This window comes from Artibeus jamaicensis, unplaced genomic scaffold (assembly GCF_021234435.1).
Source record: "Artibeus jamaicensis isolate MK-2021 breed Jamaican fruit bat unplaced genomic scaffold, CSHL_Jam_final scaffold_1964, whole genome shotgun sequence".
In the NCBI taxonomy this organism is placed as follows: Eukaryota; Metazoa; Chordata; class Mammalia; order Chiroptera; family Phyllostomidae; genus Artibeus; species Artibeus jamaicensis.
The window spans coordinates 347,280-371,311 of record NW_026522030.1 but is presented as its reverse complement, the minus strand read 5'-3'; the positions used below and the strand labels follow the sequence as shown (position 1 = coordinate 371,311).

General features: G+C 42.3%; 2 protein-coding genes across 2 annotated transcripts in view; one reads left to right on the top strand and one right to left on the bottom strand.

Annotated features, from left to right (window-relative positions):
- Positions 1-101: 101 nt before the first annotated feature.
- Positions 102-20,859, bottom strand: RBM18 (RNA binding motif protein 18). The gene is made up of 6 exons (XM_037142191.2): positions 20,751-20,859; positions 17,734-17,862; positions 10,409-10,535; positions 7,207-7,293; positions 5,182-5,267; positions 102-2,035 (listed from the first exon to the last, which is right to left on the bottom strand). Exons 2-6 carry the CDS (start codon positions 17,844-17,846, stop codon positions 1,876-1,878), a joined length of 573 nt encoding a protein of 190 aa, XP_036998086.1. The 5' UTR covers positions 17,847-17,862; positions 20,751-20,859; the 3' UTR covers positions 102-1,875.
- A 27-nt stretch (positions 20,860-20,886) lies between these two features.
- Positions 20,887-24,032, top strand: part of MRRF (mitochondrial ribosome recycling factor) — a 49,205-nt gene continuing 46,059 nt past the window's right edge. The window contains exon 1 of the mRNA XM_037142190.2: positions 20,887-20,977. The gene's annotated coding sequence lies outside the window, so the exon portion shown is untranslated. The remainder of the gene's footprint in view (positions 20,978-24,032) is intronic.

Here is a 24,032-nt window from a genome sequence, read left to right as displayed (position 1 = left end):
CTGGCCCTGCAGCCCCACCCCCAGCCCAAGTCCTGAGGGAAAACGGGCCCACTGGGGAACTGCGGTCTGCTCCAGAAAAGAGATGAGAGAAGACACAACCGCACAGTCTCACATTTATTCACACAGAGGTGTAAGAGTTGGTACAAATAATAAACATTGCTTTAAATACAAATAAATAGTTCTGGTGTCTAAAGGAAACAACTCGAGATATTCAAAGTCAAGTATTTTCTAAGTTCCTATTAAAAATAGAAGACTATTTTGCATTAAGTAAGTCCTATTTCACCACAACCCTTTGAAGACTCGAGGACAAAATGGTGAATTCTGTACTTTAAGAAGGTCACCAAAAGGATGGGACATGATGCTTCCACCCCCTGAACCGTCCCCCAAATGGAAGGAGAGTTATTTGCATCATAGAGCTACTAAACGCAGAAAGTACTGAATACCTAAAGATATCTAAAAAAGATTTACCTTGGGAAATATGGCAAGAAATTCTCTGAACTCATTCTGTGAACTCTGAAACCTCACTATGCTGACATTTTGGATCAAGTGTCTTAAATTCATGTATGCTCACAGGAAGACTTATAGTGAAAGCTTCCTCTTGCTAAGGATAATGGTAAAAAAAAAAAAGTCTGTAATCACTAAGAATGACACCTAAGGTAAAAAAAAAAAAAAATAGATTTACCTGGTAAACAAACGACAGTGCGACCCAGCGAAATGGCCTGTCGACCCAGCACCAAAACGGCACAAACTAAGCACACTCTCAAACGCACAGGATTTATCTTTCTCTCCTTGTCGCTGTGAGTCATGCAGTCTTTCAAGCCTTTAAAAACTACACAGAACAGGAGGGCGCCACCATCCAGGTGCTGGAGCAGAGCCTGTGCCCTGCACGGGCCCCCCCCTTGCCCGGCACAAGACAGTTTCTCCTACTCAGACCCCTAAACAATGATCAGTAATAATGTCTGACAGAGATCAATACAGAAACGTCTAGGTTTTCAAAGATATTTTCTTTTCCTATTTAGAGTGACCGTGACACAATTCCAAACAGAACATCTCATGCTGTAAAAACAACCTCATGCAGTAACTAAGTGCATTTTAAAAGTCCCGTGTTACTAATGCTATTGGGTATAGAAGGCAGGATTATTTAGATTTTTAAAAAATGATCACTATAGAATAAAAGTTGGATTTCCAAATAGAACTTCCATTGTAGTACAAAATGCTAAATTTGAGTCTACAGTTTTGTTGGCACAATTTTAAGATATACATCATATTTTTCCTAATTGGGATTTTAAAACAATAAGCATAATTCTTAAACAGATTACCACAACACTTACTCAAAGAACCAGCTCCCTTTTGCCAAGAACTTTTTCCTTTTCAGTCCAGTTGGAGGGATTCCCAGTGAATTCTGGAACCACAGTTCCGAACATGACTCAAAACCTCTCACTTCCCTCCCTGTCTCCTTCATGCTGTAAAGACACTTGAGCCCAGAAAAACGTTCTATTTTCTTTTAAGAAAGACAATAATAAATTTAGTTTCCTGATTTAAATAATAACATTTTTTTAGTTTGCCTTTCTCTCTGGCACATGATACAGTGTTTCTGGAGTTACAAATCCAAACAAACCAGACAACCAGAGGATCCCAGTGTTCAAATCACAATTTTGGATACAATCCTGTTTATTCTGGATGATGCTCAATTCCACACATACTTCAGGGTAGAAACATCCATAGGAACATCCAAAAATGTTATTTTACCAAACTCTATTCTAACATGTGATTGTGCTCCATTATAGTACCAGTCACATCCACAAAGTACAAAGGCAGAGAGGATTTCAGGTGTGGAGACCGATATGCTTTTGCTGCTGCGGTGATTCGTGACCATCATCTTCGAGATTTCCAAGCTGTTCTGGAGTAAGGAGTAGTCCTTTTTTTGTCTGGCGGCTTAAAGTAGGAATAAACAGGTGCTGCTGGGTATTCGGCATCGGGATTTTCTGCCATCATCTTCAGCTTTGCTTCGATGGCTTTTATCTTTGCAGTGACACTGGAAAAAGGACAAGCAGAGGGTCAGAGTGGGCCTGGGTGCATTCAGAAAATAGTGGATATTTCATTGTCCTTGTACCTCTCATTCATGCCAGAAAAGCAACAGGATGCTCAAGCGGGAACATTCGAAGACTTCACAGACAAAGTGCACACAATAACGACTGAGGCTCTCGTCTTCAGAAGCAGGTAAGCCTGAACCACCTGTTAGGTTTTTCTACAAGCCCAGACACTGTTAGGAGTACTTTTCATCTTGTCACATTTGATCTGAAGACACACACACTATGTCTTGGCAGAGAGTGGGCCCTCAGAAATAACTTCTGTTGGAACTGAAAGCAGGGTCTGGAACAGGTGCTTGTGCATCCTTGTTTGTAAACAGCATTATTCCAAATAGTTAAGATGTGGACGTAAACCAAGCGTCCATTGATAGGTGGATGCATAAGCAAAATATAATACGTAATACATTTTAAAACATTATTCAGCCTTAAAAAAGAAAGAAAATTCTGACATTTTACAACTTGGATAAATCTTGAGGACATTATGCTGAATGAAAAAAGCTAGTCACAAAAAGACAAACACTGATTGCAGTTAATATGAGATACTCGGTCAAAATCACAGACAGAAAGCAGGGTGGTGGCTGCCAGGGGGTGGGGAGAGGTGGGAATGAGGGGTCATTGTTTAGTGGGTGTGGAGTCTCAATTTTGTAAGAAGACAAGAATTATGGAGGTGGACAGCAGGGGTGGTTGCATGACATCATGAATATATTTAACACCACTGAACTGTACACTGAAAAACTGGAAAAAAATAGTTCACGTAGCATTGAAAGCAACATGGTAAGGCACGTTATATTCTTACCGAGGTCAGCTTAGACTGTGTTAGACGCAGCCAGTGAGTGGTACCGGTTGGATTTTGACTCCAAAGCCTATTCTAGTAACTATCACATGTATCACCTGTCAAATCACTGAGTAATAGCAAAAAAACAAACAAACAAAAAACAACCCACCCATCCTGGAAATCCTATCCAGTCTCTTCTAACGAGGTAGCTGTACATCTGACAAATGTGTGTTTATAATTATCGTTTACAGAGACTTCTAATGAGGTGAGCACTGTGCCCACATTTCGCAGGTAAAGAATCAAATGCAGAAAGGTAGCGATTTGCCCCGTTTCACACAGCCAACAAACTGCAGAGTCAGAACTCAAGCCTCACTTTTTCCTTTCCATCAGGCTGGGAGCTAAGCAGCCCTGTGTTAGGGGGAGGGACTGAGGGGACACTGCAGAAGTTGTAAGGAATTCCATCCTGATCAAGGTCACTGCTGCCTTGGACCAGAATGCGCTCAGGCAGTGGGACTCCTCTGGCCCTGGCTCCCTCTCTTTTCCATTCTTGCTGCTGTCCATGGTCTCCAGTTAGGGAGAGGAACTTGGAAGAGAACATACACGTGGCCTTTTAGATCTCCTCAAAGGGTATTCATCTTCTGCACATGCTCAAATTTTATGTGAGCAATGTAAGTCAGAAAGCTACGTTACAATAAAAAAGAACACTGAGATATTGCCAAGACGTACTCTGGCACTGCCTTCATTAGTGGGACAGCCAGACATTCACCCCGTACGAGTCTCGGGGAAACTGCCTCTAGTTAGGCATAGAAGCTAACAGAAAGATATAAGCTGAGGTTCTTTGGCTGAAAAAATAAATGGAAAACACTAGGTTATCTAGTAAAAAGAGCAAACAAGGAAAAAAAGACACCAAGGACACGTTCCCTGTAACATGAAGATTGCCCAGCAAAAATGCAGTAAACCCTTTCTGAGGAGGAGTCAGATTTGTGGGAACTGCACGGGCACCAAACTGGAACCAAGGAGGCTCAGTCTTAGGGGAATGTGGCATTGTGGATACACGTTCCCAGTGAATCTACAGGAGTCACTATAATTTTTTTTAATCTCTGAGAAGTGCAAAAACAAGAAACAGCACAAAATTAAGAAATACCAATGATATTAAACTTTAATTAGTAATGAAAATAACTGTAATCTACCAGCTTTATCCCTCCTAAAACATCTCAGGATCTCCTTCCACAACAGGCAGCTGTGCATCTGCTGTTTGGTGCACATGATCTTCGAGAACGGCTCTTCTGTTTGTTTTCTGTCTGGACTTTTATCCAAACAGGCACTGCTCTCCTGACTTTATGACTGAGTACTGATTTCTAATCCTTATAAAAATTGACACTCCTTCACGTATCTTCTTTCCCTCCCCTGGAGCAGGCTTTCTGAACTGTAGCCCTGCATTTACAATCTGGACTTCCTCTGAAGTATTAACTAAAACACTGAATTTTGAAGTCCAGTAAAACTGGCTTTAAATGTGGACTCTGCTATCTGCTAACTGCGTGCTCTTGGCCAAGATATTTTACCCTTCTAAGATTCAGTTTCCTCTTACATAAAATGAGTGTAACAGGACTTTTACCAGAATTTTATAATTAAATGACATATGGCATGTAAAGTGTTTAGCACCCTGCTTGCTTCATAGTAAGCTCAATAAATCATGACTATTGTTATTGTTAAAATGTCTCCCAAGGCTACAGTGCAAAAACAACCCCCTTAAAACCCAAAACTCTACTTGTGCTCAACCATGCATTTAACTTCCCCTTTCTCTACCCAACCTTTAGTTCCTTCTGTTTTGAATTAACTCCAAAGAAGTAACCAACAATTTGTTCCTATGAGTACCAAACTGTTAGAGTTGTTGAAATGGTACATAGAATTAAAGTGCTGCGACCAAAAATTCTGTATAAAGGAATTCACAGTTGGGGAGGAATTAGTGTGCAAGGACAAATGCCAAAGAGACGCAGGCCTCGTTTAAAAGGCTTACTTTTAGGGTAGAGGCTGTGTCTGGTACACCTTTGTATTTCCAGTGCCAAGCACAATGGCTGCTATGTGGTAGGTATATCCAATCTTTTCTGAATGAATTCGATAAGTGGGGGGGATGGGAAGAGAGGAAATGTACACATTCTGAAGATTAACTTATCACATCTCTGAATTTGTCAGAAGTTAGCACTATTCTCAATTCAGAGTCTGAAGAGTTACCAGAGTAGGAGTGAAGGTTTGGGGCAAGGAAATAGGTCCAGCTTGCGCACAGGTGCCCGTGTCTCCTGCAGCACACCGTCTTACCTGAGGTTGGACTGAGTGGGCTCAGTGCTGGAGGACGGCTCAAGGCTGATCGGGAGGATCTTATCATTCTTGTTATGATCGTATCTCTGAAAGGAAGGGAAAGGGGACTCACTGGCCTGGACAAAAACCAGCCCTCTGCTGCAGAGCAGGGGCTCGGACATTCCAACCCCATCAGTGTTTCATCGGCTCATTTCTAGATGATTGTAGGGCTGCCTTTACATTGAGCATTAATGCAAAATTCCACACGGTTTTGGCTTAAAGCTATGCTATACATTTAGAAAAAGAAGTTTAGAAGAAGTCTCCCATCCAGCCATTAGTCTTCCTTATTCAGTAGGGAAAGAATTTCAAGTTTCAATTTCACAGATGGTACAGATACACAGCAGGACTGCCCTCTGACATTCTTATTTCAATGGTCAGGTATCACCTCTTACCATATTTATTTTGCTTCATCCAAAACACTTAAAAATTTTGCTAGATTTTTGCAAAGTACCCAGCATAACATTCAACTCCTAACAGGCCTGAGTGGAGAAGAAAAATAGTAACAGCTTTCAGCCACTGCTACTAAAAACATTCTCCAGTAAAAGAGCAGTTTAATTCGATGTGAGATAATTACATACTTCTTGTAAAAAGTAAAAATAATATGACAGAGCAATCAGGAGCCTCTGGTGGTCAAACACAATCGCAGGAGAAGGGAAGTGTGGGGCGCACAGTCTCAAATGAGAGCAGGGACGAAGAATGATTTCTCCTGCATGCCTCTTCAACGAGATGCAGAATGAGAAAATAATAGCCAGTTTGGCAAATGAGACTTGATTTCTCAAATATATTTTTTAAAGATTTTATTTATTTTTTGAGAGGGGAAGAGAGGGAGAGAAATATCTACATGTAAGAGATACACAGATTGGTTGCCTCTTGCATGCCCCTAACCAGGAATCTGGCCTGCAACCCAGGCATGGGCCCTGACTGGGAATTGAACCGGTGACCCTTTGGTTTGCTGGCTGGCGCTCAATCCACTGAGCCCCACCAGCCAGGGCAGGCTTGATTTTCTTTTAAGTAAAAAAGCTTTTGGTAATTCTCCTTGTTGTTCCTATTTTCAAGGTAATGTGCCCTAGAAATTGAGATACTGGGACCGACTACCTGAAATATTTGTCAGAATCCAAAGCTGTGTCTCAGCTTGGACACTGAGCTCAAATGTTTCATTTCTGACTCGACTGGAAAGCCTGTTGGGTAGAGCGTCTCTGATCGAAAACCCAGGCTATATATAGCTAAAAACTGAAGCTCCATTTTTAACTGTCACAAATCTTTTCGCAGACAGGTCTTGCCAAGAGCTCACTGCAGAAGGAAGGGAATCAACACTTGGGGTTACTCCAGTCCCCGTACTTCACCACCTCTGGGCTGGCTAGGGCAGAAAACTATTCATTTTTTAAAATGGTCACAGCTTTTCCAGTGCATTCTCCCAAGAGACTGCCTGCAAGACGAATAAGGCAGTGTGCCACTTCTCTGGCCTTGAAGACAATACAGGCACTGCAAAGTCCCAAAATAACTGAAAATAAGTGGCGTAATGAGATGCCAGTGCTTTGAGCACTCATGCAAACAGACCATTTCTCAAGCATTTAGAATAAACATTCAAACTCTTTACAGAATTAAGAGGCTGGGGAGAGTCTAATAATGCCTAAAGCAACTAATTTAAAAAATAAATACATTTTTCCTCTCCAAAGAATCACTGCACCAAAAAAAAAAAAAAAAAAAAAGATAGAGGTCTGAGTATATACATCAGCCACATGGAAAAATCAATCAAAACCAGAATCTGTGGGTATGTGGAGGGAAACAATGAAGGAACTTAATCCCTCCTGAGATGTTTCTCAAAAGAAGAATCTGCCAACACACATGGTAAATACAAGTAGGAGACCAATGTATGGCTGCTCCAGATGTGCAGAGACTGGGATGCAAATGGGTGAGTGGACCACTGTCTTTCGGAAGACTCAGTCAGGATGAGCTGTGGCTGTTTTTCTAGTGTACCAGACTTACCTTGACCTGAGCATGGGCCCATCGCACCACCAGTTTTTTGGATAGAGCCAGCTTGCCATTGAGACACTGGATGGCTTGCTCTGCTTCCTGTCCAGGAGAGAGGTGACAGTCAATCAACAGTTCAAATGCCCACCTAGCTGTTCATAAGGGCTTCACTAGTTTCCATGGCTGAATTTCTAGCCAAACTGCTTTTGGTAAACAACTGGCAAGACGTTTATAATAGTTAAAAAAGCAGAAAAATCAAGAGAATATGAGTTGTTTGTTTTTTTTTTCCGCCAGTCAAACCCAAATCCAAATCCTGGCTCTGTCAATTACTGGCGGTGTAGTATTTGGCAAGTTAGTCAACCTCTGAATGTTAGCTTTTTTACCTGTAACATCTGGATAACATTTTTTTTTTTGGTTCCTCAATGGTATGTAAGGGGTATAAGAGCACATGTAAAGCATGGAGCATATTGGAAACACTTAACCAGTGTTAGCTAATGGCACTGTTCTTATTAGGTGACACCTTTCTACACCCTTCTGTTAGTCAGGGCAGCACCTACTAGGTCCAGAAATAGTATTGCCCCTGCAACTGAATCCTGGACTAGGGGGTCATATTCCCTGGGTCCAAAGTGAGAAAGAGTAATGGCCTGCCTCAAAGGATATATACAGGAGTAAAGAAAACCAGGCCGGAAAAAGCAGGAGTGAGTCAGAGTCTGCAGGCAAGGTGTCTGTGTGAGCCAATCTGTGCACCTGGCTTTCAGAGCCAGAAGTCCCCTGGCCCTTTCCCTATCAGATACAGGAGGAACAAGGCTGAAAGGAATTCCTGAGGCTGGATAACAGGCACTCTAGGACCTTCCCAGGAAGCCTGGCTGTACTTTTCCACCCTGCCAAATCTTCGCTGCTCCATCTGTATCCATGAGGCATTTGGCCAAGAGTAATCCATGTTTACTGGGGGTGAAGGAGCTGCTACAGAACGAGAAGAGAAACAGAGACAGTGTATCTGTCTGAGCCCTCAGTGTAAGACCAGCAGGCACTCCAGTCTGGTTTTACCGGTGACTGTCTTACCCCTCTGGAGCAGTATGGCATTCAACAAATACTGAGTGCCTGCTATGTGTCAGATATAAGATGGTCACTGGCACCCTGGCCTCCCTGAAGCATGCAAAGTTAAAGGGATAGATAAGTGAGACATTTTATTTTTAAGTTTCATTTAGTGAGTTAGAATTTACATGGCACTCCCTGTTAATTCTGTAGCATAAGCAGTAATAAGATGCCAACAGGGCACAAATGGTTTAAGAAATAATTTCCTGTTTCCGAACCTTGTTTCAAGTTCTTATAGTTAACACTTATTAAATGCCAGTTATGTTTTCATACACACTCTCATCTAGTCTCTCAACTTCCTATAAGGGAAGAAGGTGGTAGGTTTTTAATCCTCATTTTTAGGTGAACACTGAGGCCAAAGAGGTTGAGAGACTTGCCTAAAGTTAACACGTAAAAAAAAGCCAGAAATAGCAGCGAGGCTCTGTGACCTCCAGTCCAGTGTTTTTAAACCAACATCTGCCCCTGGCAAGACCACCAACTTCGTAGTCTGTAAGAATCCTCAGCACACTTCATCGCTGAGAAAAAATAAAGTATTTAAAATGGTAACTGTATCAGGCATTCTTTCAGCTCCCCCAAAGCTTGAACTATTAGAACAGCAATGTGTCGCTTATTGCCTAACATGACTGCAAAAATGAAATCCCCAGCACTGGTCAGGACAAATGACATCTCAGAACATGCTGACACATATTTCTTAACAACAATGTGGTAGTTATATTGAGGAAAAACATGCATGACACATGCATGACACCACACCATCTTCCTGAATGTAGTAAATATGCACATAGAATTATAAATCTATCACTATGCATCATTTATACTTGTGAATCACTGGGGAGAGCCTAAATAGCTAACAATTAGTCAAATAACACTTGGTCGTATAGTGAAATATGCAGTCATCAAAAATCTTGTTGATTAGTTTTTAAATTAAGGTCTAAGTTATATCTAAAAACTGTATAAATAGTAAAGATACAGGTTGATGAATTTTTACATATTTATATCTACACCAGAGAAACTACAATATCATGATATAGAATGTTGCTATGTATCAGGCGACAGAAAACCATTTAGTATACTTTGTGTGAACAGGATCATATGATCCCATTCATGTGTTATAAAGCCATACATGTGTTTATGTGTGCATATGTAGGAAGTCTTCCAGAGTTGTTTTGTTTGTCAGAGTGTGAAGAAAGAAGAGACCAGAAACATAACTAAATATTAACCATGATTATTTCTGGGTACTAGGCTGATAAGTCACTTATCTACAACAAACATGCTTTACTTTTATAATTAAAAAATCCAGATATACTAATTATTTTTTAAATTTAAGATTATTTATTTTTAGAGAGGGGAAGGAAGGGAGAAAGAGAGGGCAGAAACATTGCTGTGCAAGAGAAACATCGATCAGTCATCTCTTGCACGTCCCCAGTTGGGGACCTGGTCCGCAACCCAGACATATGCCCTGACCAGGAATCGAATTGGCAACATTTCACTCTGCGGGACTATGCCCAACCCACTGAGCTACACCAGCCAGGGTCAGATACAATTATTATTAACAAAATAATACCTAGGCATGCTCTCACATAAAACTAATAAAGTTGTGGAGAGGACTGAGATACACATATATATCATGATTGAGGCTGGAAATCTTCCCCTGTACATATTCAAATTTGTACGCATTTATTCTGAGACACTGAGAAGGGCAAATTCTTAAGAAATTAAAATAAAACAGTCTGTGGGTGGCTCACCACAGACAGGGAGGGCTTCTGCCCCACAGGGCAAAACTACGGAAAGGGGAGGAGGCTTTGTTGGCCAGCCACTAAAGGAAAAACAAAACAGAACCGGGAGGAGGACGTCCACGTGTTTAATGTGGGCATCTCGAAGCGTCTGATCAGAAAAGCAGGTCAGCTGCCCGCGTCCGCAAGTCTAAGGAGGGTCGATTTTGGAAATTATTCACTAGTTCATTTGTTAACCAAGGATCCCCTTTAGGACTCAGGGCAAGGTACACAGGGATGAATCAGACGTGGCTCCTGCCCACAAGGAACTGCTATTCTAGTAGTTAAGAGACACACACAAATACTTAGGAGAGAGTCTAAGTACTGTGAGCTGGGGAAGGTTCAATTACCTGTTTAGTTTCAAAGTTCACGAAACAGTACCCTCTAGGCTGTCCCTCCAAAGCACCCGACTTGTGGAAGAGGAAGTCAAACTGCTTCACTGTGCCAAACTTCTGGAGGAGCTTCAGGAGGTGGTATCTGTGGAGAAAGGACAGCCCATGAGTGCGCTCTGGGAGTTCGCTGGCCAATGAGCCTGAAGTGTGAGATAAAAGCAGGAGAGTTTACCCCAGGGAGAAAATCTGCCGCCCCCGCCGCCTTCCTCCAAACGGCTGTGTTAGTTTGTTTGGCAAACAGAGCTGTTTGCCTCTATTTGGAAAGGGAACTGGAATGGTCATGACTGTGCATCTGTCCAGCACAAAACACCAAACAGAAACCACGCCTAACAAACAGCTGCCTGGCCCACAAGCACCATTTGTTTTTCTTTTGGAGAAAAGCTCAAAAATAGTGTCAATTTATTTATTTTTAATTTCTTGGCGATGAAATAGTATTTGTGAATAACTACAATTCCATCAGACACAGACTCCCACACTTCAAAAGGGAAAGCCTACCGTATCTCAAAACTGAAGTAAAAAATACATACATATTCACACACACAAAATAGCCCTGAAAGACTTCCCTATTAGATTTTACAGTCATTAGACTCAAATTGCCCTTGTGAGAAACTCTGCCCAAAACCAAGTCATAGCTAGTGGCACTTCCATTATTAAATGCTTGAGAGTTCCAATTCCTCATGTGACTGGGCATCAGGACAATGCAGAGCCACAGTGGGACTGAGGCTGGTCTCACCCAGGGGAGGGGACTCCAGCCAATTCGATAAGCCATCTGGCTGTGAGTGACTAACCCGCCTCAGCAGCTGAGCGCAGTTTGTAGTCTGGAGTGTGGTTGAATAAAGAATGTAAGTGGCCAAGGAAGAAATTTATTGTGAGCTCTTGCTTGCCACTCTGCCCCCTGTCCCCTTCTTGGAGTCCTTGCTCTAAAACTTAATTGGTTTCCACAGAGCTTTTAAGTTATTCACACAGACACGGACTAGCAGGTTGCTGTGGTCAATCTCAATTCCGACTTCCTGTCATCTGATGTAAGGGTGAGACAAACCAACAGCTCTCCCATTTCCTTTTCCTTTGGCCTTCCTCCTGGCTTCCTCTGCACTATTCAAACGGAGTCAAGGCTTTCTCTAAACAATGCTGTCCCTGTGATACTAAAAAGGTATCAGGCCACATGCTAAATCTGTTATTACTGGGAATTCTAACCCACAGGGAGTCAGTAAAGCTGTCCTTACAGCCACATTTATATTCACACTGTTTTCTAGGAGAAACACATTGAGATTTTATTCTTGACTAAGAACCTCCTTTGGGAGGCAGAAAGGTATGAAATGGATCATACGCTATGCTAAATTTGACACTAACGTACACTGGCAAGCAAGCCCATTATCCTGGATCAGATGGCTGACACGGTAGAGCAAGGAAGACACTATACAGGTCTTTTACCGGGACAGGATGCAAAGATCCCAAGGCATATTGTGGATATTCATCTGGTCTTTAGACCTATTTTGAAAGAAAAAACAACCCTCTGGTCTCCAAATTCTCAACTCCCATCAGGAGACCTCAATTGCAAGTGAGAATGTAGGTGATTCATCAGGGGAAAGCGAGACATCTCAAGCGCAAATTTCTGGTTTTACTTGATTTTCTGAACAGCAAGGGTAAGTCTCTGAAATACAGACAGATGGGCTAGAAGAGTCTCCCCCACTGCCTTTAATTCACAGCTGCATTTCACTCACTACCCCCATTCAAACCTTATCACCATGCCAGTTGCCATGAATGGTGGGTCAATCCCGTTTAAAAAAAGAACAACATTCTTAAGGGCTACTGTGGCTGGTCATCTTTTCATTAGCTCCATTCTGCTTAATAGCAGGAAGGTAAGGCGATCGGCATTTCCTAGGAAATGAATTTTAATTTACTCAGGAAAAAAATGCCGACAGATTATTCTTTGAAAAGCTAACATTCATGTTTTGCCCGAGAACTGCGACCTTAAGATTCCAGGAACATCTGCTTAGGTCTGTGTCTTTCAACTTCTCCAGGATTTCTTTTCTTGTTTGATAATTCCTTGAAATTATCGGAACACCGAAACAAAAGGAATGAAATGTTTACTCTTTTGCTTCCTGGAGATGGGGACTGCGAGCGCTGATAGTGAAAAAAGCCCGAAGACTCTTGCTTTCACATCTGCAAGCACTTTCATCTGCTGCTCAAGTGCGGGAGCCGCACCGCTCCTCAGGGTCTGCTGTGCTCCGGGAAGGGGAAGCGTGGGCCCTGCACTGCGGGGAGCTGGAGAGTGACTGTACCAGCAACCGAAACCACTGTTTTCTGTAATGGGTCTTTAAAATGGCCTTCCTTTTTTAAAGAAATTAATTAATTTATTTTTCTTTTCAGCACTATTACAGATACCCCTATTTCCTGCCTCCACCCAGCCCCCGCCTCCCCTTCCCTCCAGCCATCACCACACTGCTCTCTGTGTCTGTGGGTCATGCATCTATGTTCTTTGGCTAATTCATTAACCTTCTTTCATCCAGTCCCTACTTCCTCCTCCTCAGATAAGTAATTAACCTATAGAAGTGTTTAAACAACTGTATGTCAAAAATTGTATTAGGCACTTAGACTAACCAGATGAACACAACCAGGTCCCTGCCTTCAAGGGCCCCGAGTTCTGGCTGGAAGAGCTATGTAATCAAAGAGTTACAAAACAGTGGCAAGCTTGCACACAGAGGTATACAGGTAAGCATAAAGAAAGAGGACCAATTGTGCCAGGAAGGTGGTGGTTTGTGAATGCCAAGTACACAGACAGAAGGTGAAAAGGAATTGGATCAACTGAAGAGAGTGGCAGCAAGAGATGAGGCTGCAAGGCAGGCTGGGGACCGGCTGTGAGAAGTGCTGTGCCTAAGAGAGAATTTGACTTTGATGCTGTAGGCAATGGGAAGTCAAAGAAATGACATTTAATATGATTTTTGGTGCACACTTTGTTTCAAAGAAATCAAATCTTTCTAAACTTACAGAAATTGTTATGTGGCGGGACTTTAGGCGCTATGTTCTGTATGTAATAGACGGGTCTTACTGTGTTTCGGATTTAAGTAAGCAAACAGTAAGGGCTGTTTCATGCAAACTAAGTCATGAAAAGCAGCATGGGAAACAGGAAGGGATGGGCTGGCAGGGAAAGAGGGGCTTCTTCAGGAGTACACGCACTGCCCTGACATGTTAATGCATTTATTCTTCCTTGCATTCCAGTTTATTATCCAAGGAAGTCTGTATCAGGACATTTCCACCTGGGTGACTTGGCTGCTTTCAAGTTTATTTACTATACCCCAAATTGTCTTCTTCCCCTCCAGCTACCCCAGTGGTCAATGTGGATGAGATTCTTTTACATTTCTGAGGCAAGAAACATCATAACTCTCCATTCCTCTTCAATCACTTTTTCTTCATCTCTGACTCATCACTGGTCTCCAAGTTCACTGTTACTATCTAGGTCATATAATGACAGAGCTGTAGCTAGTCTTCATCTTCAGTCTTTGCCCCTTCAATTAATCCTCCTTACTGATGTTGATACCATTCTAAAAATATCACTTTGTCACTCTCCTACTAAATACCCATAATGCATCTCTTCTACATGAAATTCATGCTTGTCTGAATGAATTTTATTTTCCAAGAATTTTATTTATTTTAGAGAATGGGGAAGGGAGGGAGAAAGGGAGAAAGAACAATGTGTGGTTACCTCTCATGTGTCCCCTACTGGGGACCTGGCCTGCACCCCAGGCACATGCTCCGACTGAGAATCAAACCAGGACCCTTTGGTTCACAGGCCCGTGCTCAAATTCAATGAGTTACACCAGTCAGGGCTTGAATGAATTTTAAAGGCTGTCTTAATCTGACAGTATCCAACTATTTTCATTATCATTTAGTATTCAACCTCTCCTTCAGTCAAAAAGGTCTGCTCACACAACAATCTTTTGTATTACTACCTTTGTTTATGATTTGCCATCCATTTAGAATGCTCCTTCTTTTAGAATTTCTCCTGGCTTTACTCCCGCTCATGCTTCTTCTTGTGCATAACACTATGATTACTAGGTTGGCTTTCCACATAGCACACTTAATATTAGAAAAAGAAAGCGGTATTCAATCTTTTAGAGGAAACTGCAGTGTGGAAAACAGACAATATCTAAGGACACGAACTTTTCAACTTTTCTAATGAAGGCACTACTAAGGATATTTGGAGGTGTTGCTTTAACTGTACAGTTAGATTAGGTCTCGTAATTTAAAAGAAGCCCTTACATTTAAACATTTAGAATAGGATGCTTTAGGTTATAACTATTCAGTTATGTGGACTATCAAAATTATTATCTATTTTGGCAAAGAGCACTATATTAGGCAGTAGAAAACTGAGTCAACTCATAACTTCCTATAAAGAAGGAAAATATCTGTTCCATTTGCTTCACAAGGTTGTTTGAGCTTAAATAAGAGGAACTAATACAATATCAGAGCTAGAAGAAACGTTCAGATCATTTAGTTGAATATTCTCTTTATGAATAAGAAATCTGAAGTATAATGCGGTTGAAAGGAACCATCATTCAGTAGAAAGAACATGGGTTTGGAATGGGCCACCTCCATAAATAAGAACATATCATCATTCCCCTAAATCCAAATTGCTGAGATCTAGTCAGTGGTTTCGACATTCCTGGCCTCTAGCATGGCCCTCAAGTGGGCAGCACTGCAACCGCAAAGTGAACACAAATAAACGAGAAGCAGGGCATCAGAGTGATGGACAGTCACTCTAATGCACATGCTGTGGAGAGGTGGATATCCTACTGTAACTTGAGCACGACTCAGGCCAATGATTAATAAGCACACACACATAGGATTACTACAAAAAACTGAGTGGGAAAGTTTTTAACTGTTGCTGTTTTGCACACTCCTGTAACCATTCATGACAGTAAAAACACACCATAATTTGTCTTCTAACGAGAGGTAAGAAAGCATTTCTATGAGAGGTATTCAAATCAGTTTATAAAAGAGATCAGGAAGAAGGATGGCAAAACATCTGACTAGGCAGAGGAAAGAGAGGTAAGAAGGGTTTTGCTGAATGGGAAATAGCAGGAACTAGTAGCAATTTATTGGTGGGGTGTCAGGTTAAGAAAACTGGAGAGTGCCCTGCAAACTTCTATCAAGAGTCATAAGAAGTTTAGAGATCTGGATTCAAATTATACTCTCTGAGACTGGAGTATAAACCAGGTACCGCAAGATCACATAAGCTTAATCATATAATCCCTTCAATGTTTGCGAATAACTACATTTTAATAATTAGTCTAAACTATTACCTACCTTGAGAGGAACAGGATCCAGAAGTTTATATGGTTCAAAAACTTGGAAGGAAATCACATATTTCTGTAAGACCTACCATACTAAAATGTTAGCTTTCATTGCTATAATTAAGTAAATTAAATGAGGTTATACTAAGCATTTCGTGCTAATCATAAGCTATGATAGTTATGTCTTTAAAAGAGATTTGTTACTATTTAATAAATATGTTTAATAGGAAAAAATCATTTAAAAATAAGAAACCCACAGAGGAAAAAGAGGAAAAATGATCTCTAGTCATATGTGTAGGTAGCCCCAGTAAGGCCTCAACCTGCAGGTTAGTACTTGTTATCCACTTTTGGCCTGATGTAAAAAGAGCAGAGAAACCAGTGGAAAAGTTTTGATTCAATGTTCCTATTAATGCTGTAACTGAAGAAAACATTCATGTACCCAGCTTATGACAATAAACTGAGCTGGCGGATGCCCGAGTGAACCTTCCTGTCAAGCAGCAGGACACAATTAGAACCAGGGTCTCATTACAGGGAGTTGTGGCCAAAATAATGACCACTGTTTCCAGGCTCCAGATTTCCACCCAGATGATCAGAGGTGGGAATGGAAACCACTCTCGGGAGCACCGCTCTCAGCGAGGGTTTTAGATGGAAAAAGTGTCTCTGATCAACACACATTAATGGAGAGGTTGGGCAGATTCACACACTCATCCTCAAAGCCATGAGCCATAAAGAGAATCACAATCGATGCAATAGTCTGTATTTTAGGGCCCTCATACCAAGGTCACATAATATGGGGCAACACATCTTAAATACCATCACAGTTTCCAGAGGGAGCCAGCAATATCTACCTTTCTATGATTTGAGTTTGAGCAGGTTTAAGGAACTGACCTTTTCTGCCATGATACATTGGTTTACAATGCTTTTCCTGCCTCTTAATTCCACCTCTTTATGTATCTCCTCTTATCCCAGACTCTGTAGGTCCCTTAGTCTCTTCTCTCCTTTTTAACACTATTACAAAGGAGTAACTTCTAGGACTGATGATATCCTCCACACTCACTTTAAATATTGTCCCCATCCAGCTCAATCCATTCATCCTTACTACCCTGCCACTAACCAGCACTCTGCCCCTACTGAACAACTGAGGGAGGGGAAAACCTCTCCATTCTTTTTACTAAGAAATGCCTTTCCACTATAATATTTGCAATGGAAAGCGTGGGCAGTCGAAACAATTCAATTAGCTTTGGGACCGCGGTGGGCAAGGCACTTCCACCTCTTGGGCCTCGGTCTCCTTCACTGTGGGTTAAGAGAGCTGGTCATATCAGAGGTCTCCATGTGGCTGCTAAAGAAGGGGCAGCAGTTAGCGAATGGCTTTGGGAGCGCCTCTTCTCCCCTTCAGTCAGAGCAGCTCTGAGCTTTTACTTCATATACAGGTGCTGATTGCTTTGAGACAAGGTTGCTCAGATTTTAAAAGTTTGAAAACTGCTTAGCATGGGGCAGTTGGTTTCATGCATTCATTGAATGAATGAAAAGGGACTGTCGTGATCTCTAAGGTCCCTTTCAGTTCTGACCTCCTGTGGCCGTTTAACATGAATTAGAGTCAAGTGCTGCCTGTTTGGGAAGGTACTGAGAGTCCTTCCACTTGTGCTTTCATTCTGAAAGAATCGTGCCCAAGGCTCATTCTAGAAAATAATTTCCTGGTCACCAGGTACAAGGATTCAAACAGCTGAAAACAGGAGAACATCTTTGGCAAATAGAAAAAAGTCACAGTTTAAAGGCTATTCTATGTCTTTGCAATAGAAGAGCCCAAATGTAACAAAATGCCAAGATAACAGGATGATAAGCTAATAACAACAATCCATCCCCTTTAAAAACAATTAAAACACAAGCAAAAGGATTAACCCATATCCTAAAACACTAGAAAATTCTTCTGAACATCATCACTGCAAATATAACAATTTATAGGTAATAATCTAGATGACTTTGACTTACTCTGTGATTTTGGGGTCCAGGTTGCCAATCCATAACCGGTGTCCTTCCTGCAGGGAACCCTCTGACAGGATGGACGCGTTCTCCAGGGGAAGAGTTTTGGTTTCTGCTTCCATCAATCTCTATAAAATACTACAAGAAATGTGAACATTCAGGCAGGAGAAAAGAAACACTGTGAATAGGAGACTTCAAATTCAGTTCAACAAACATTTACTCAAGGAGGGCACGTCCTGGGCAGTCCTTCAAAGGCCTCAGTTCTTCCACAACCAGGGCCCCAGCACCAAGTCCCATGGGACAGCTCCTCTGGCAGCCAGAAAGCAAAAGCTTCCTTTTAAGGTGAAAGGGGCGTGTTTCTGTGTAGAAACTAAAGCTTCCCTCTTCTGAAGCCAGAGGCTGACTGGGCAGGAGGCCAAAGCCTCTCAAGTCTCTATGACTATGCGATGCTCCAGTTTAACAACTATCACCCAAAATGAGCTTTGGAAACTACCAGAAAGGGAGTCTTAATGGCATTGAAGGAGATGGCTAGGTAATAGCAGTAGCACTTCTTGTTCCCGTGGAAGAGGCAATATAGGAAATTTAAGGCCATATATTTTGGAGTTAGAACTGAGTTTGAAAGCAGGTTGTTTAGTGGCCTAAACATTCTAGGCCTCTGTTTCCTCATTTATATAAATGGAGATAAGAGTTCTTATTTTATAGAGCCACTGTGAAGATGAATAAAAGTGCGTCAAAAAATTACTAAACAGTCAATAATCAATAAACATTAGCTATTATCATATTTACTATTTTGAGACACAGGGAAGAAGACTTTCTCCTTAGTTATTCCATTTCTACCATTTACTAGCTCTGTAACCTTGGGCAAATTACTTAAGCACTCCATGTTTCAGTTTCCCCATCTGTAAAATGGGAATAATAACTCATAAGAGTTGTGTAGATTCACTGAGTTAATACACCTAGAGCACCTAAGAAGCATTCAATTAGTATTAGCTTAAATTACTACTAGTCTTAGTTTTCGAAATGACTCATCTCACAGACAAAAAAGAAAGATGAAGATTATGATGGAGACAGTAGAGGACAGAGTAGAACTGGTGTCTGAAGACCAGGTTTCAAATGCCAAGTTTTGGCATTTCTACTGGAAGTCACTTCTCTCGAAGCTTCATGTTCCTCATTTCTACATAATGAACCTTGCCCTGCTTATAACTTACGGTTGCTGAGAGGACCAAAAATGAGATGCCAGCTATGAAATAAAGCATTAATAAGTGTATAATGTGGCGGAAAAAGAAAAGATAAGAGGGCTGGGAAGATGGCAGGCTGTGTCAGACTTTAGAATTCCCTGCGAGAGAAAACACATGTCCTGTGTAACCAGAAGTGCCTCAGAAGTCAGTGCACAGGAACTGTCTCCATCAACAACAGCTGACAGACATGAACACTGCCATTGCCTCTCCACATCTTGGCACAGCCTATGAAGCCACACACAGTGGCCCCGAGGTAGCCGTTTGTCGGCGGTGTTCATCCATCTCCACACAAGGGAACTTCCTTCCCCACTCCTGTGCTCAATCTGTCCAACAATGTGTGACAAGCAGCCACCAACTGCTGAACCCTGGGCTTTGTGCTGACAATAGAGAAATGAATAAGCCATAGCTTTTGCTCTTACTTCCTGAGAGAAAAGTGAAACAGACATAAACAAAATCCCAGGAGTGGAAACAGGGGAGGAGAAACGTTTCATCTTTTCTCCGCTTTCCATTCCTCCTCCTTTCTTACATATCCTTCATTCAAAAAAATTTATTGGGGTTCTATTTTCTAGGTATTGTCTAGGTACTGCGGACAGAGCAGTGGACAAGCGAGGCCTCTGCCCAAAGGGTGCTTATACTTGCAGGAGGGGCAGGGCGAAACAAAAACAAAACGAATGAGATGTAATTTGTGATAAGTGCTGCAAACACAATTAAGCAGGGTGATTCCACGCGGAGACTGGGGCTGCACTACTTTAGAGCTAGCGGAGAGGACAGGCCTCTCTCCAGGACATGACGTTTAAGACAAGACTTGAATGATAGGACCTTTTAATTTTCTCAGGTCTAAAAACAGCAATGACACACCAACAGCTACTTAGTATCACAGGAGGGTACTGTTTTTAGCGGGAAGAGCAGAGGCAATCAGCCCAAAAGATATGCATTCAAATTTTGGTTTTTGCACTCAAACAGTTGCGTAACTTTGGTAAGTCACGATCTCCTCCTCTAAGCATCCTCTCCTCAGGAAAGCTTCCCTAATAGAGTGAGCTCCTTGTCAGTCTCCAACACGGCCACCTTTTTCTTTCCATGCACCTCTAGCTCATTTACTGTTACTTACTGTTTTATCTTCTATTTCCCTCACTAGAGTGTATACTACTAGAGGGCAGGGCCTTGCCTATTTTGATCATGGTTCTCGTCCTAGCAGGCTCATGGTGGGTCCCCAATATTTACTAAATGACTGAGGAAGCGAGCCACTTGTCTACCAGGAGCCTCAGTTTCTTCTCTCTAGAATGGCACAATTATCCCTATCTCAAGGGTCCTTAGAAGGCTTAAATAAGACACTATCTGTGACCACTCACTCAGCATAGAGCTTTTTGAGGAATGGTATAATTTAATGAGAAATCAAGATGGCATGAGCCTCTCAAAATCCCTTGAGTCTGCATGGGCGACAACCCCCTAAGACTTTTAACAGATTTGGCCAAAACGCTTTTTCATCTCGCCTCCCAGCTGGGCTGCAACAATCCTGGAAGCCAAGAGTACTCCTGTGGGGAAAAATGAAGTGCAGAGCAGCAACGGCACTTGTTCCTAAAAGCTAACTGGAACGGCGGGGTCTAGCCTGGAACCCCGGCTTCCCGATCCAGGCCTCGAATTTCTAGATGCGAAGGGTCACTACGCGGATTGTTATTTCCGGGCCAGCGGCGAGACAATCCGGGGCGGGGCCTGAGAAGCGACTTCTAGGGCAGCCTACTCCAGGAGGCCCTCCCGGGACGACGCTGCGGTGCAGGGGCATGGACTCACCTTTTGGCCTCGGCGTCTTCCCCTTGGCTCATTCCCCCCCAAACAAGTTCCGACCCCACGGTCGACCACGCTCAAGACGCGTCCGCCTCAACCGTCAGTGTAGCCAGGCCGCGGGTGACGCACTACGCCTGCGCCACCGCCCCGCCCCGTGACGTCAGGACGTCAGCGCCGCCGCAGCCGTCGCGGCGCTCACAAGAGTGTTTTCCCAGTATCGTAGGTGATAGCTGGTGAGTGGCTTCGGCGCGACATCCTCGCGCACGTGGGGTCCCGATGCCAGAGACTTCTAATCAAGAACTTCTTAGGGATCTTAGAGGGCCTGATCATGGTCTCTGGACACATTCCATTCGAGTCCCGCTTGACCTTTAAGGCTGGGGACGGGACCTGTCGCACCAGAGCAGGTCTCATCGATTCGGGGCGGAAAAAGTCTCATCAGCTAGGAACTTCGAGGATTTGGGGTCTCTGTGTGTGTGTGTGTGGGGGGGGGTCTTTTACTAAATTGTAACCGCTACTTAGTAGCCCACCACCATGGGTGTAGATATTACTACTCCAGAAACGGAAACTGAGAGATAATGTTGCCAGGATCACGTGGCTAGTAATTAATGGAGTTTAAATTCCAAAGCCTCAGCTTTTAACCATTATTCTATGCTGTCCGGTAGCGAAACAGTTATCTCAGTAGCCCTTCTCTGGTTACGAAGTGCTTCTGCAGCCATTATCTTACTTGAGCGATCCTGACAAATGGTATTGCCATTTCCCTTTTACAAATCAAATTGAGATCCGGAGAGCTCGACCTTTGTAAGGTCACATACCTAGTGAGTGCTGGAACATAGACCCTTTTCCAGGTCTTCTCTGAGTTTAGTGCCCTTTCCTTTTACCACATTCCGTTGCATTTCTCAGAATCTTGGAAAGGTTTATAATTGGAAAGAATGAAAACCTAGCCCGACCCTTTATTTTACAGTTGAAGAAACAAAACGTAGGTAGGAGAAGCGACTTGATACAATTCACAAATCGGTAGTAGAGCCGCCACAAATGCATTTTGGTTACAAAATGGTTATGAATCTAAAGAGGGTGGTTGGCAAGGAATGACAAGATAGGAATATTAGAATCCAGACTTCCTATCTCTTCCACCTTTACAGGGTCTCCTTTGGCTGTGCCAGAGATATGATATAGTCAGACACTGTAACTTTCCATCGCCCCGAATTTAGAAAAAAACATGTCCTACTATCTCTAAGTGAAAATTTGGCAAACCAAAAGATAATTGAAGCAGTGGTGGGAAGTAAAGCTCAGGACCTAACAGGCTTAGATTTCAATTCTGGTGCCAGCATTGTGACCTTGGTCAAGGACTTAATTCTCTAAACTTTTATTCATGTATCCATCTCATTTACTCAGTGTCTTCTGTGCTCAGGAACTGTGCTAGGCACTGGGGCTACAGCAGTGAGCAAGACAGCCAGCCATAGGTCCTTGTAGTGCTTATAGTCTAATGGAGGGGATTAGACAGGGATCAAATAACTGCACAAATATTGAGTGGTATTGTTAAAATAAGTGCTTTAGCCCTGGCTGGTGCAGCTCAGTGTATTGAGCATGGGCCTGTGAAGCAAAGGGTTCGATTCCTAGTCAGGGCACATACCTGGGTTACAGGCCAGGTCCCCAGTAGGGGACACATGAGAGGCAATCACACATTGATGTTTCTCTCCCACTCTTTCTCCTCCCCTTTCCCTCGCCTCTCTCTAAAAATAAATAAATAAAACATTTAAAAAAATAAGTGCTTTAACAAAAAAATATATAGGGGCTATGAACGTTGGCTGCAGGACATTTGACCTAGTTGGGCTGGTGGAGGTGGCCCAGGAAGACAGTCTAGTTCTTTCCAAAGTTCAAATGCACCTTCTATGAAAAATAGGAAAATTCAAGTTCTAAGAACCTCAACTTCAGAAAAGGAATATGTGTCTGAAGTGGTTTTATAAAATAACAGTTTGAATAATAATGCCAATAATTGTACTGCTACATGTACACAGTATAGTGTAGTGGTGAAGAGCACAAACTTTGGAGGTAGATTGTCTGAAATAAAATTGTGGGCAAATTATCTGTGCCTCTGTCTCTTCATCCAGAAAATGGGTATAATTATAGTACTTGCCTCAGAAGGTTATCATAAGGTTCAGATGATTTAATATATGCAGTACAGCACTTACAATTTTTTCTGGCACATAGTTATCACTATATAAGTTAGCTGTTGTTTCATTATTATTGTCACAATGATTTTTTTAAAGGCTTATCAGTATCACCATGACAATGATGGCAGTGGAAACTCGCTCAATAAGGTTAGATGATCTACCCAAGGTCACACGGCTAGTGAGTGGGGGATCTGAGATTCCAGTTCAAGGCCACAGTCCAAAGCCCAGATGCTTCCTGCCATGGCTTTTTCTGCAAAGAGGTTAATTTTGCTGGATGATACTTGGGCTCCCATAACAGTTCCTTTTCTCGACTTCATCTGTGCTGAAGTGAGTGTTAATATGCATGTCCTTAAGGTAAAAAGGGTCCAAGGGACTGCCTTTAATGAACTTCCACGTTGAAATTTCCTGACTTCTGTGCAATTAAAATCTACGCCTTAAGCATTTCAGCAATGTGGTTTATTTATAGAGTTGGCTTTCCGGTTCACGTGTACTGGCTCTGCTTTTGGGTGCTGCGTTTTCTGTCAAAGGTTGTTTATTTCTAACCCATTTTGATTTCCTGTTGCTTTCTGGATGGGTATTATGACCTGTAACAGGAACACCAGGAAACCTGTCTTAAATGGAGCAGTCAGATTGAGACCCTGTAGATGAAAAAACAAAAACCACACATTATGCAGCCATATTTGGATGCAAGTGTGGGTTCAGCACTGGCTATATTAGGCAAAAACCTAGATATGGAAACCTCACTTGGAGCCAAACTTTTGTGAACAGTTTTACTGAAATAGGGCAGAGCTGTCAGCTCCATGTCCTTGGACAGTGGCGGTCTCTTTGAGCCTCAGTTTCTACATCTGTAAAATGGAGATTATTATACTTTGTAGCGTTTTTAAGAGGATTAAATGAAATACTATGGATAAAGCAAGCAGCTCAGGACCAACCTTAATAGTAGCTGTTGATAATTAAAGAAGAGGAAAAACTATTCCTTTATTTATTTTTATCCAGATCTGTTTTTACTAACTTCCTACACTGATCGCTGACATCAAGCACTTCTTGTTATTAAAAATTCCATCAGGAGCCCTGGGTGGTGTGGCTCAGTGGGTTGAGCACAGGCCTGCGAACCAAG

What these genes read in the sequence shown, in the direction of transcription:
- RBM18 (XM_037142191.2), bottom strand. Translation starts at nt 17,846, where the DNA reads ATGGAAGCAGAAACCAAAACTCTTCCCCTGGAGAACGCGTCCATCCTG. An exon ending in CTGGACCCCAAAATCACAGA is followed by an intron (nt 10,536 to 17,733) that starts GTAAGTCAAAGT and finishes CTTTCTCCACAG; the next exon opens with ATACCACCTCCTGAAGCTCC. An exon ending in GGGCCCATGCTCAGGTCAAG is followed by an intron (nt 5,268 to 7,206) that starts GTAAGTCTGGTA and finishes CCTTCCTTTCAG; the next exon opens with AGATACGATCATAACAAGAA.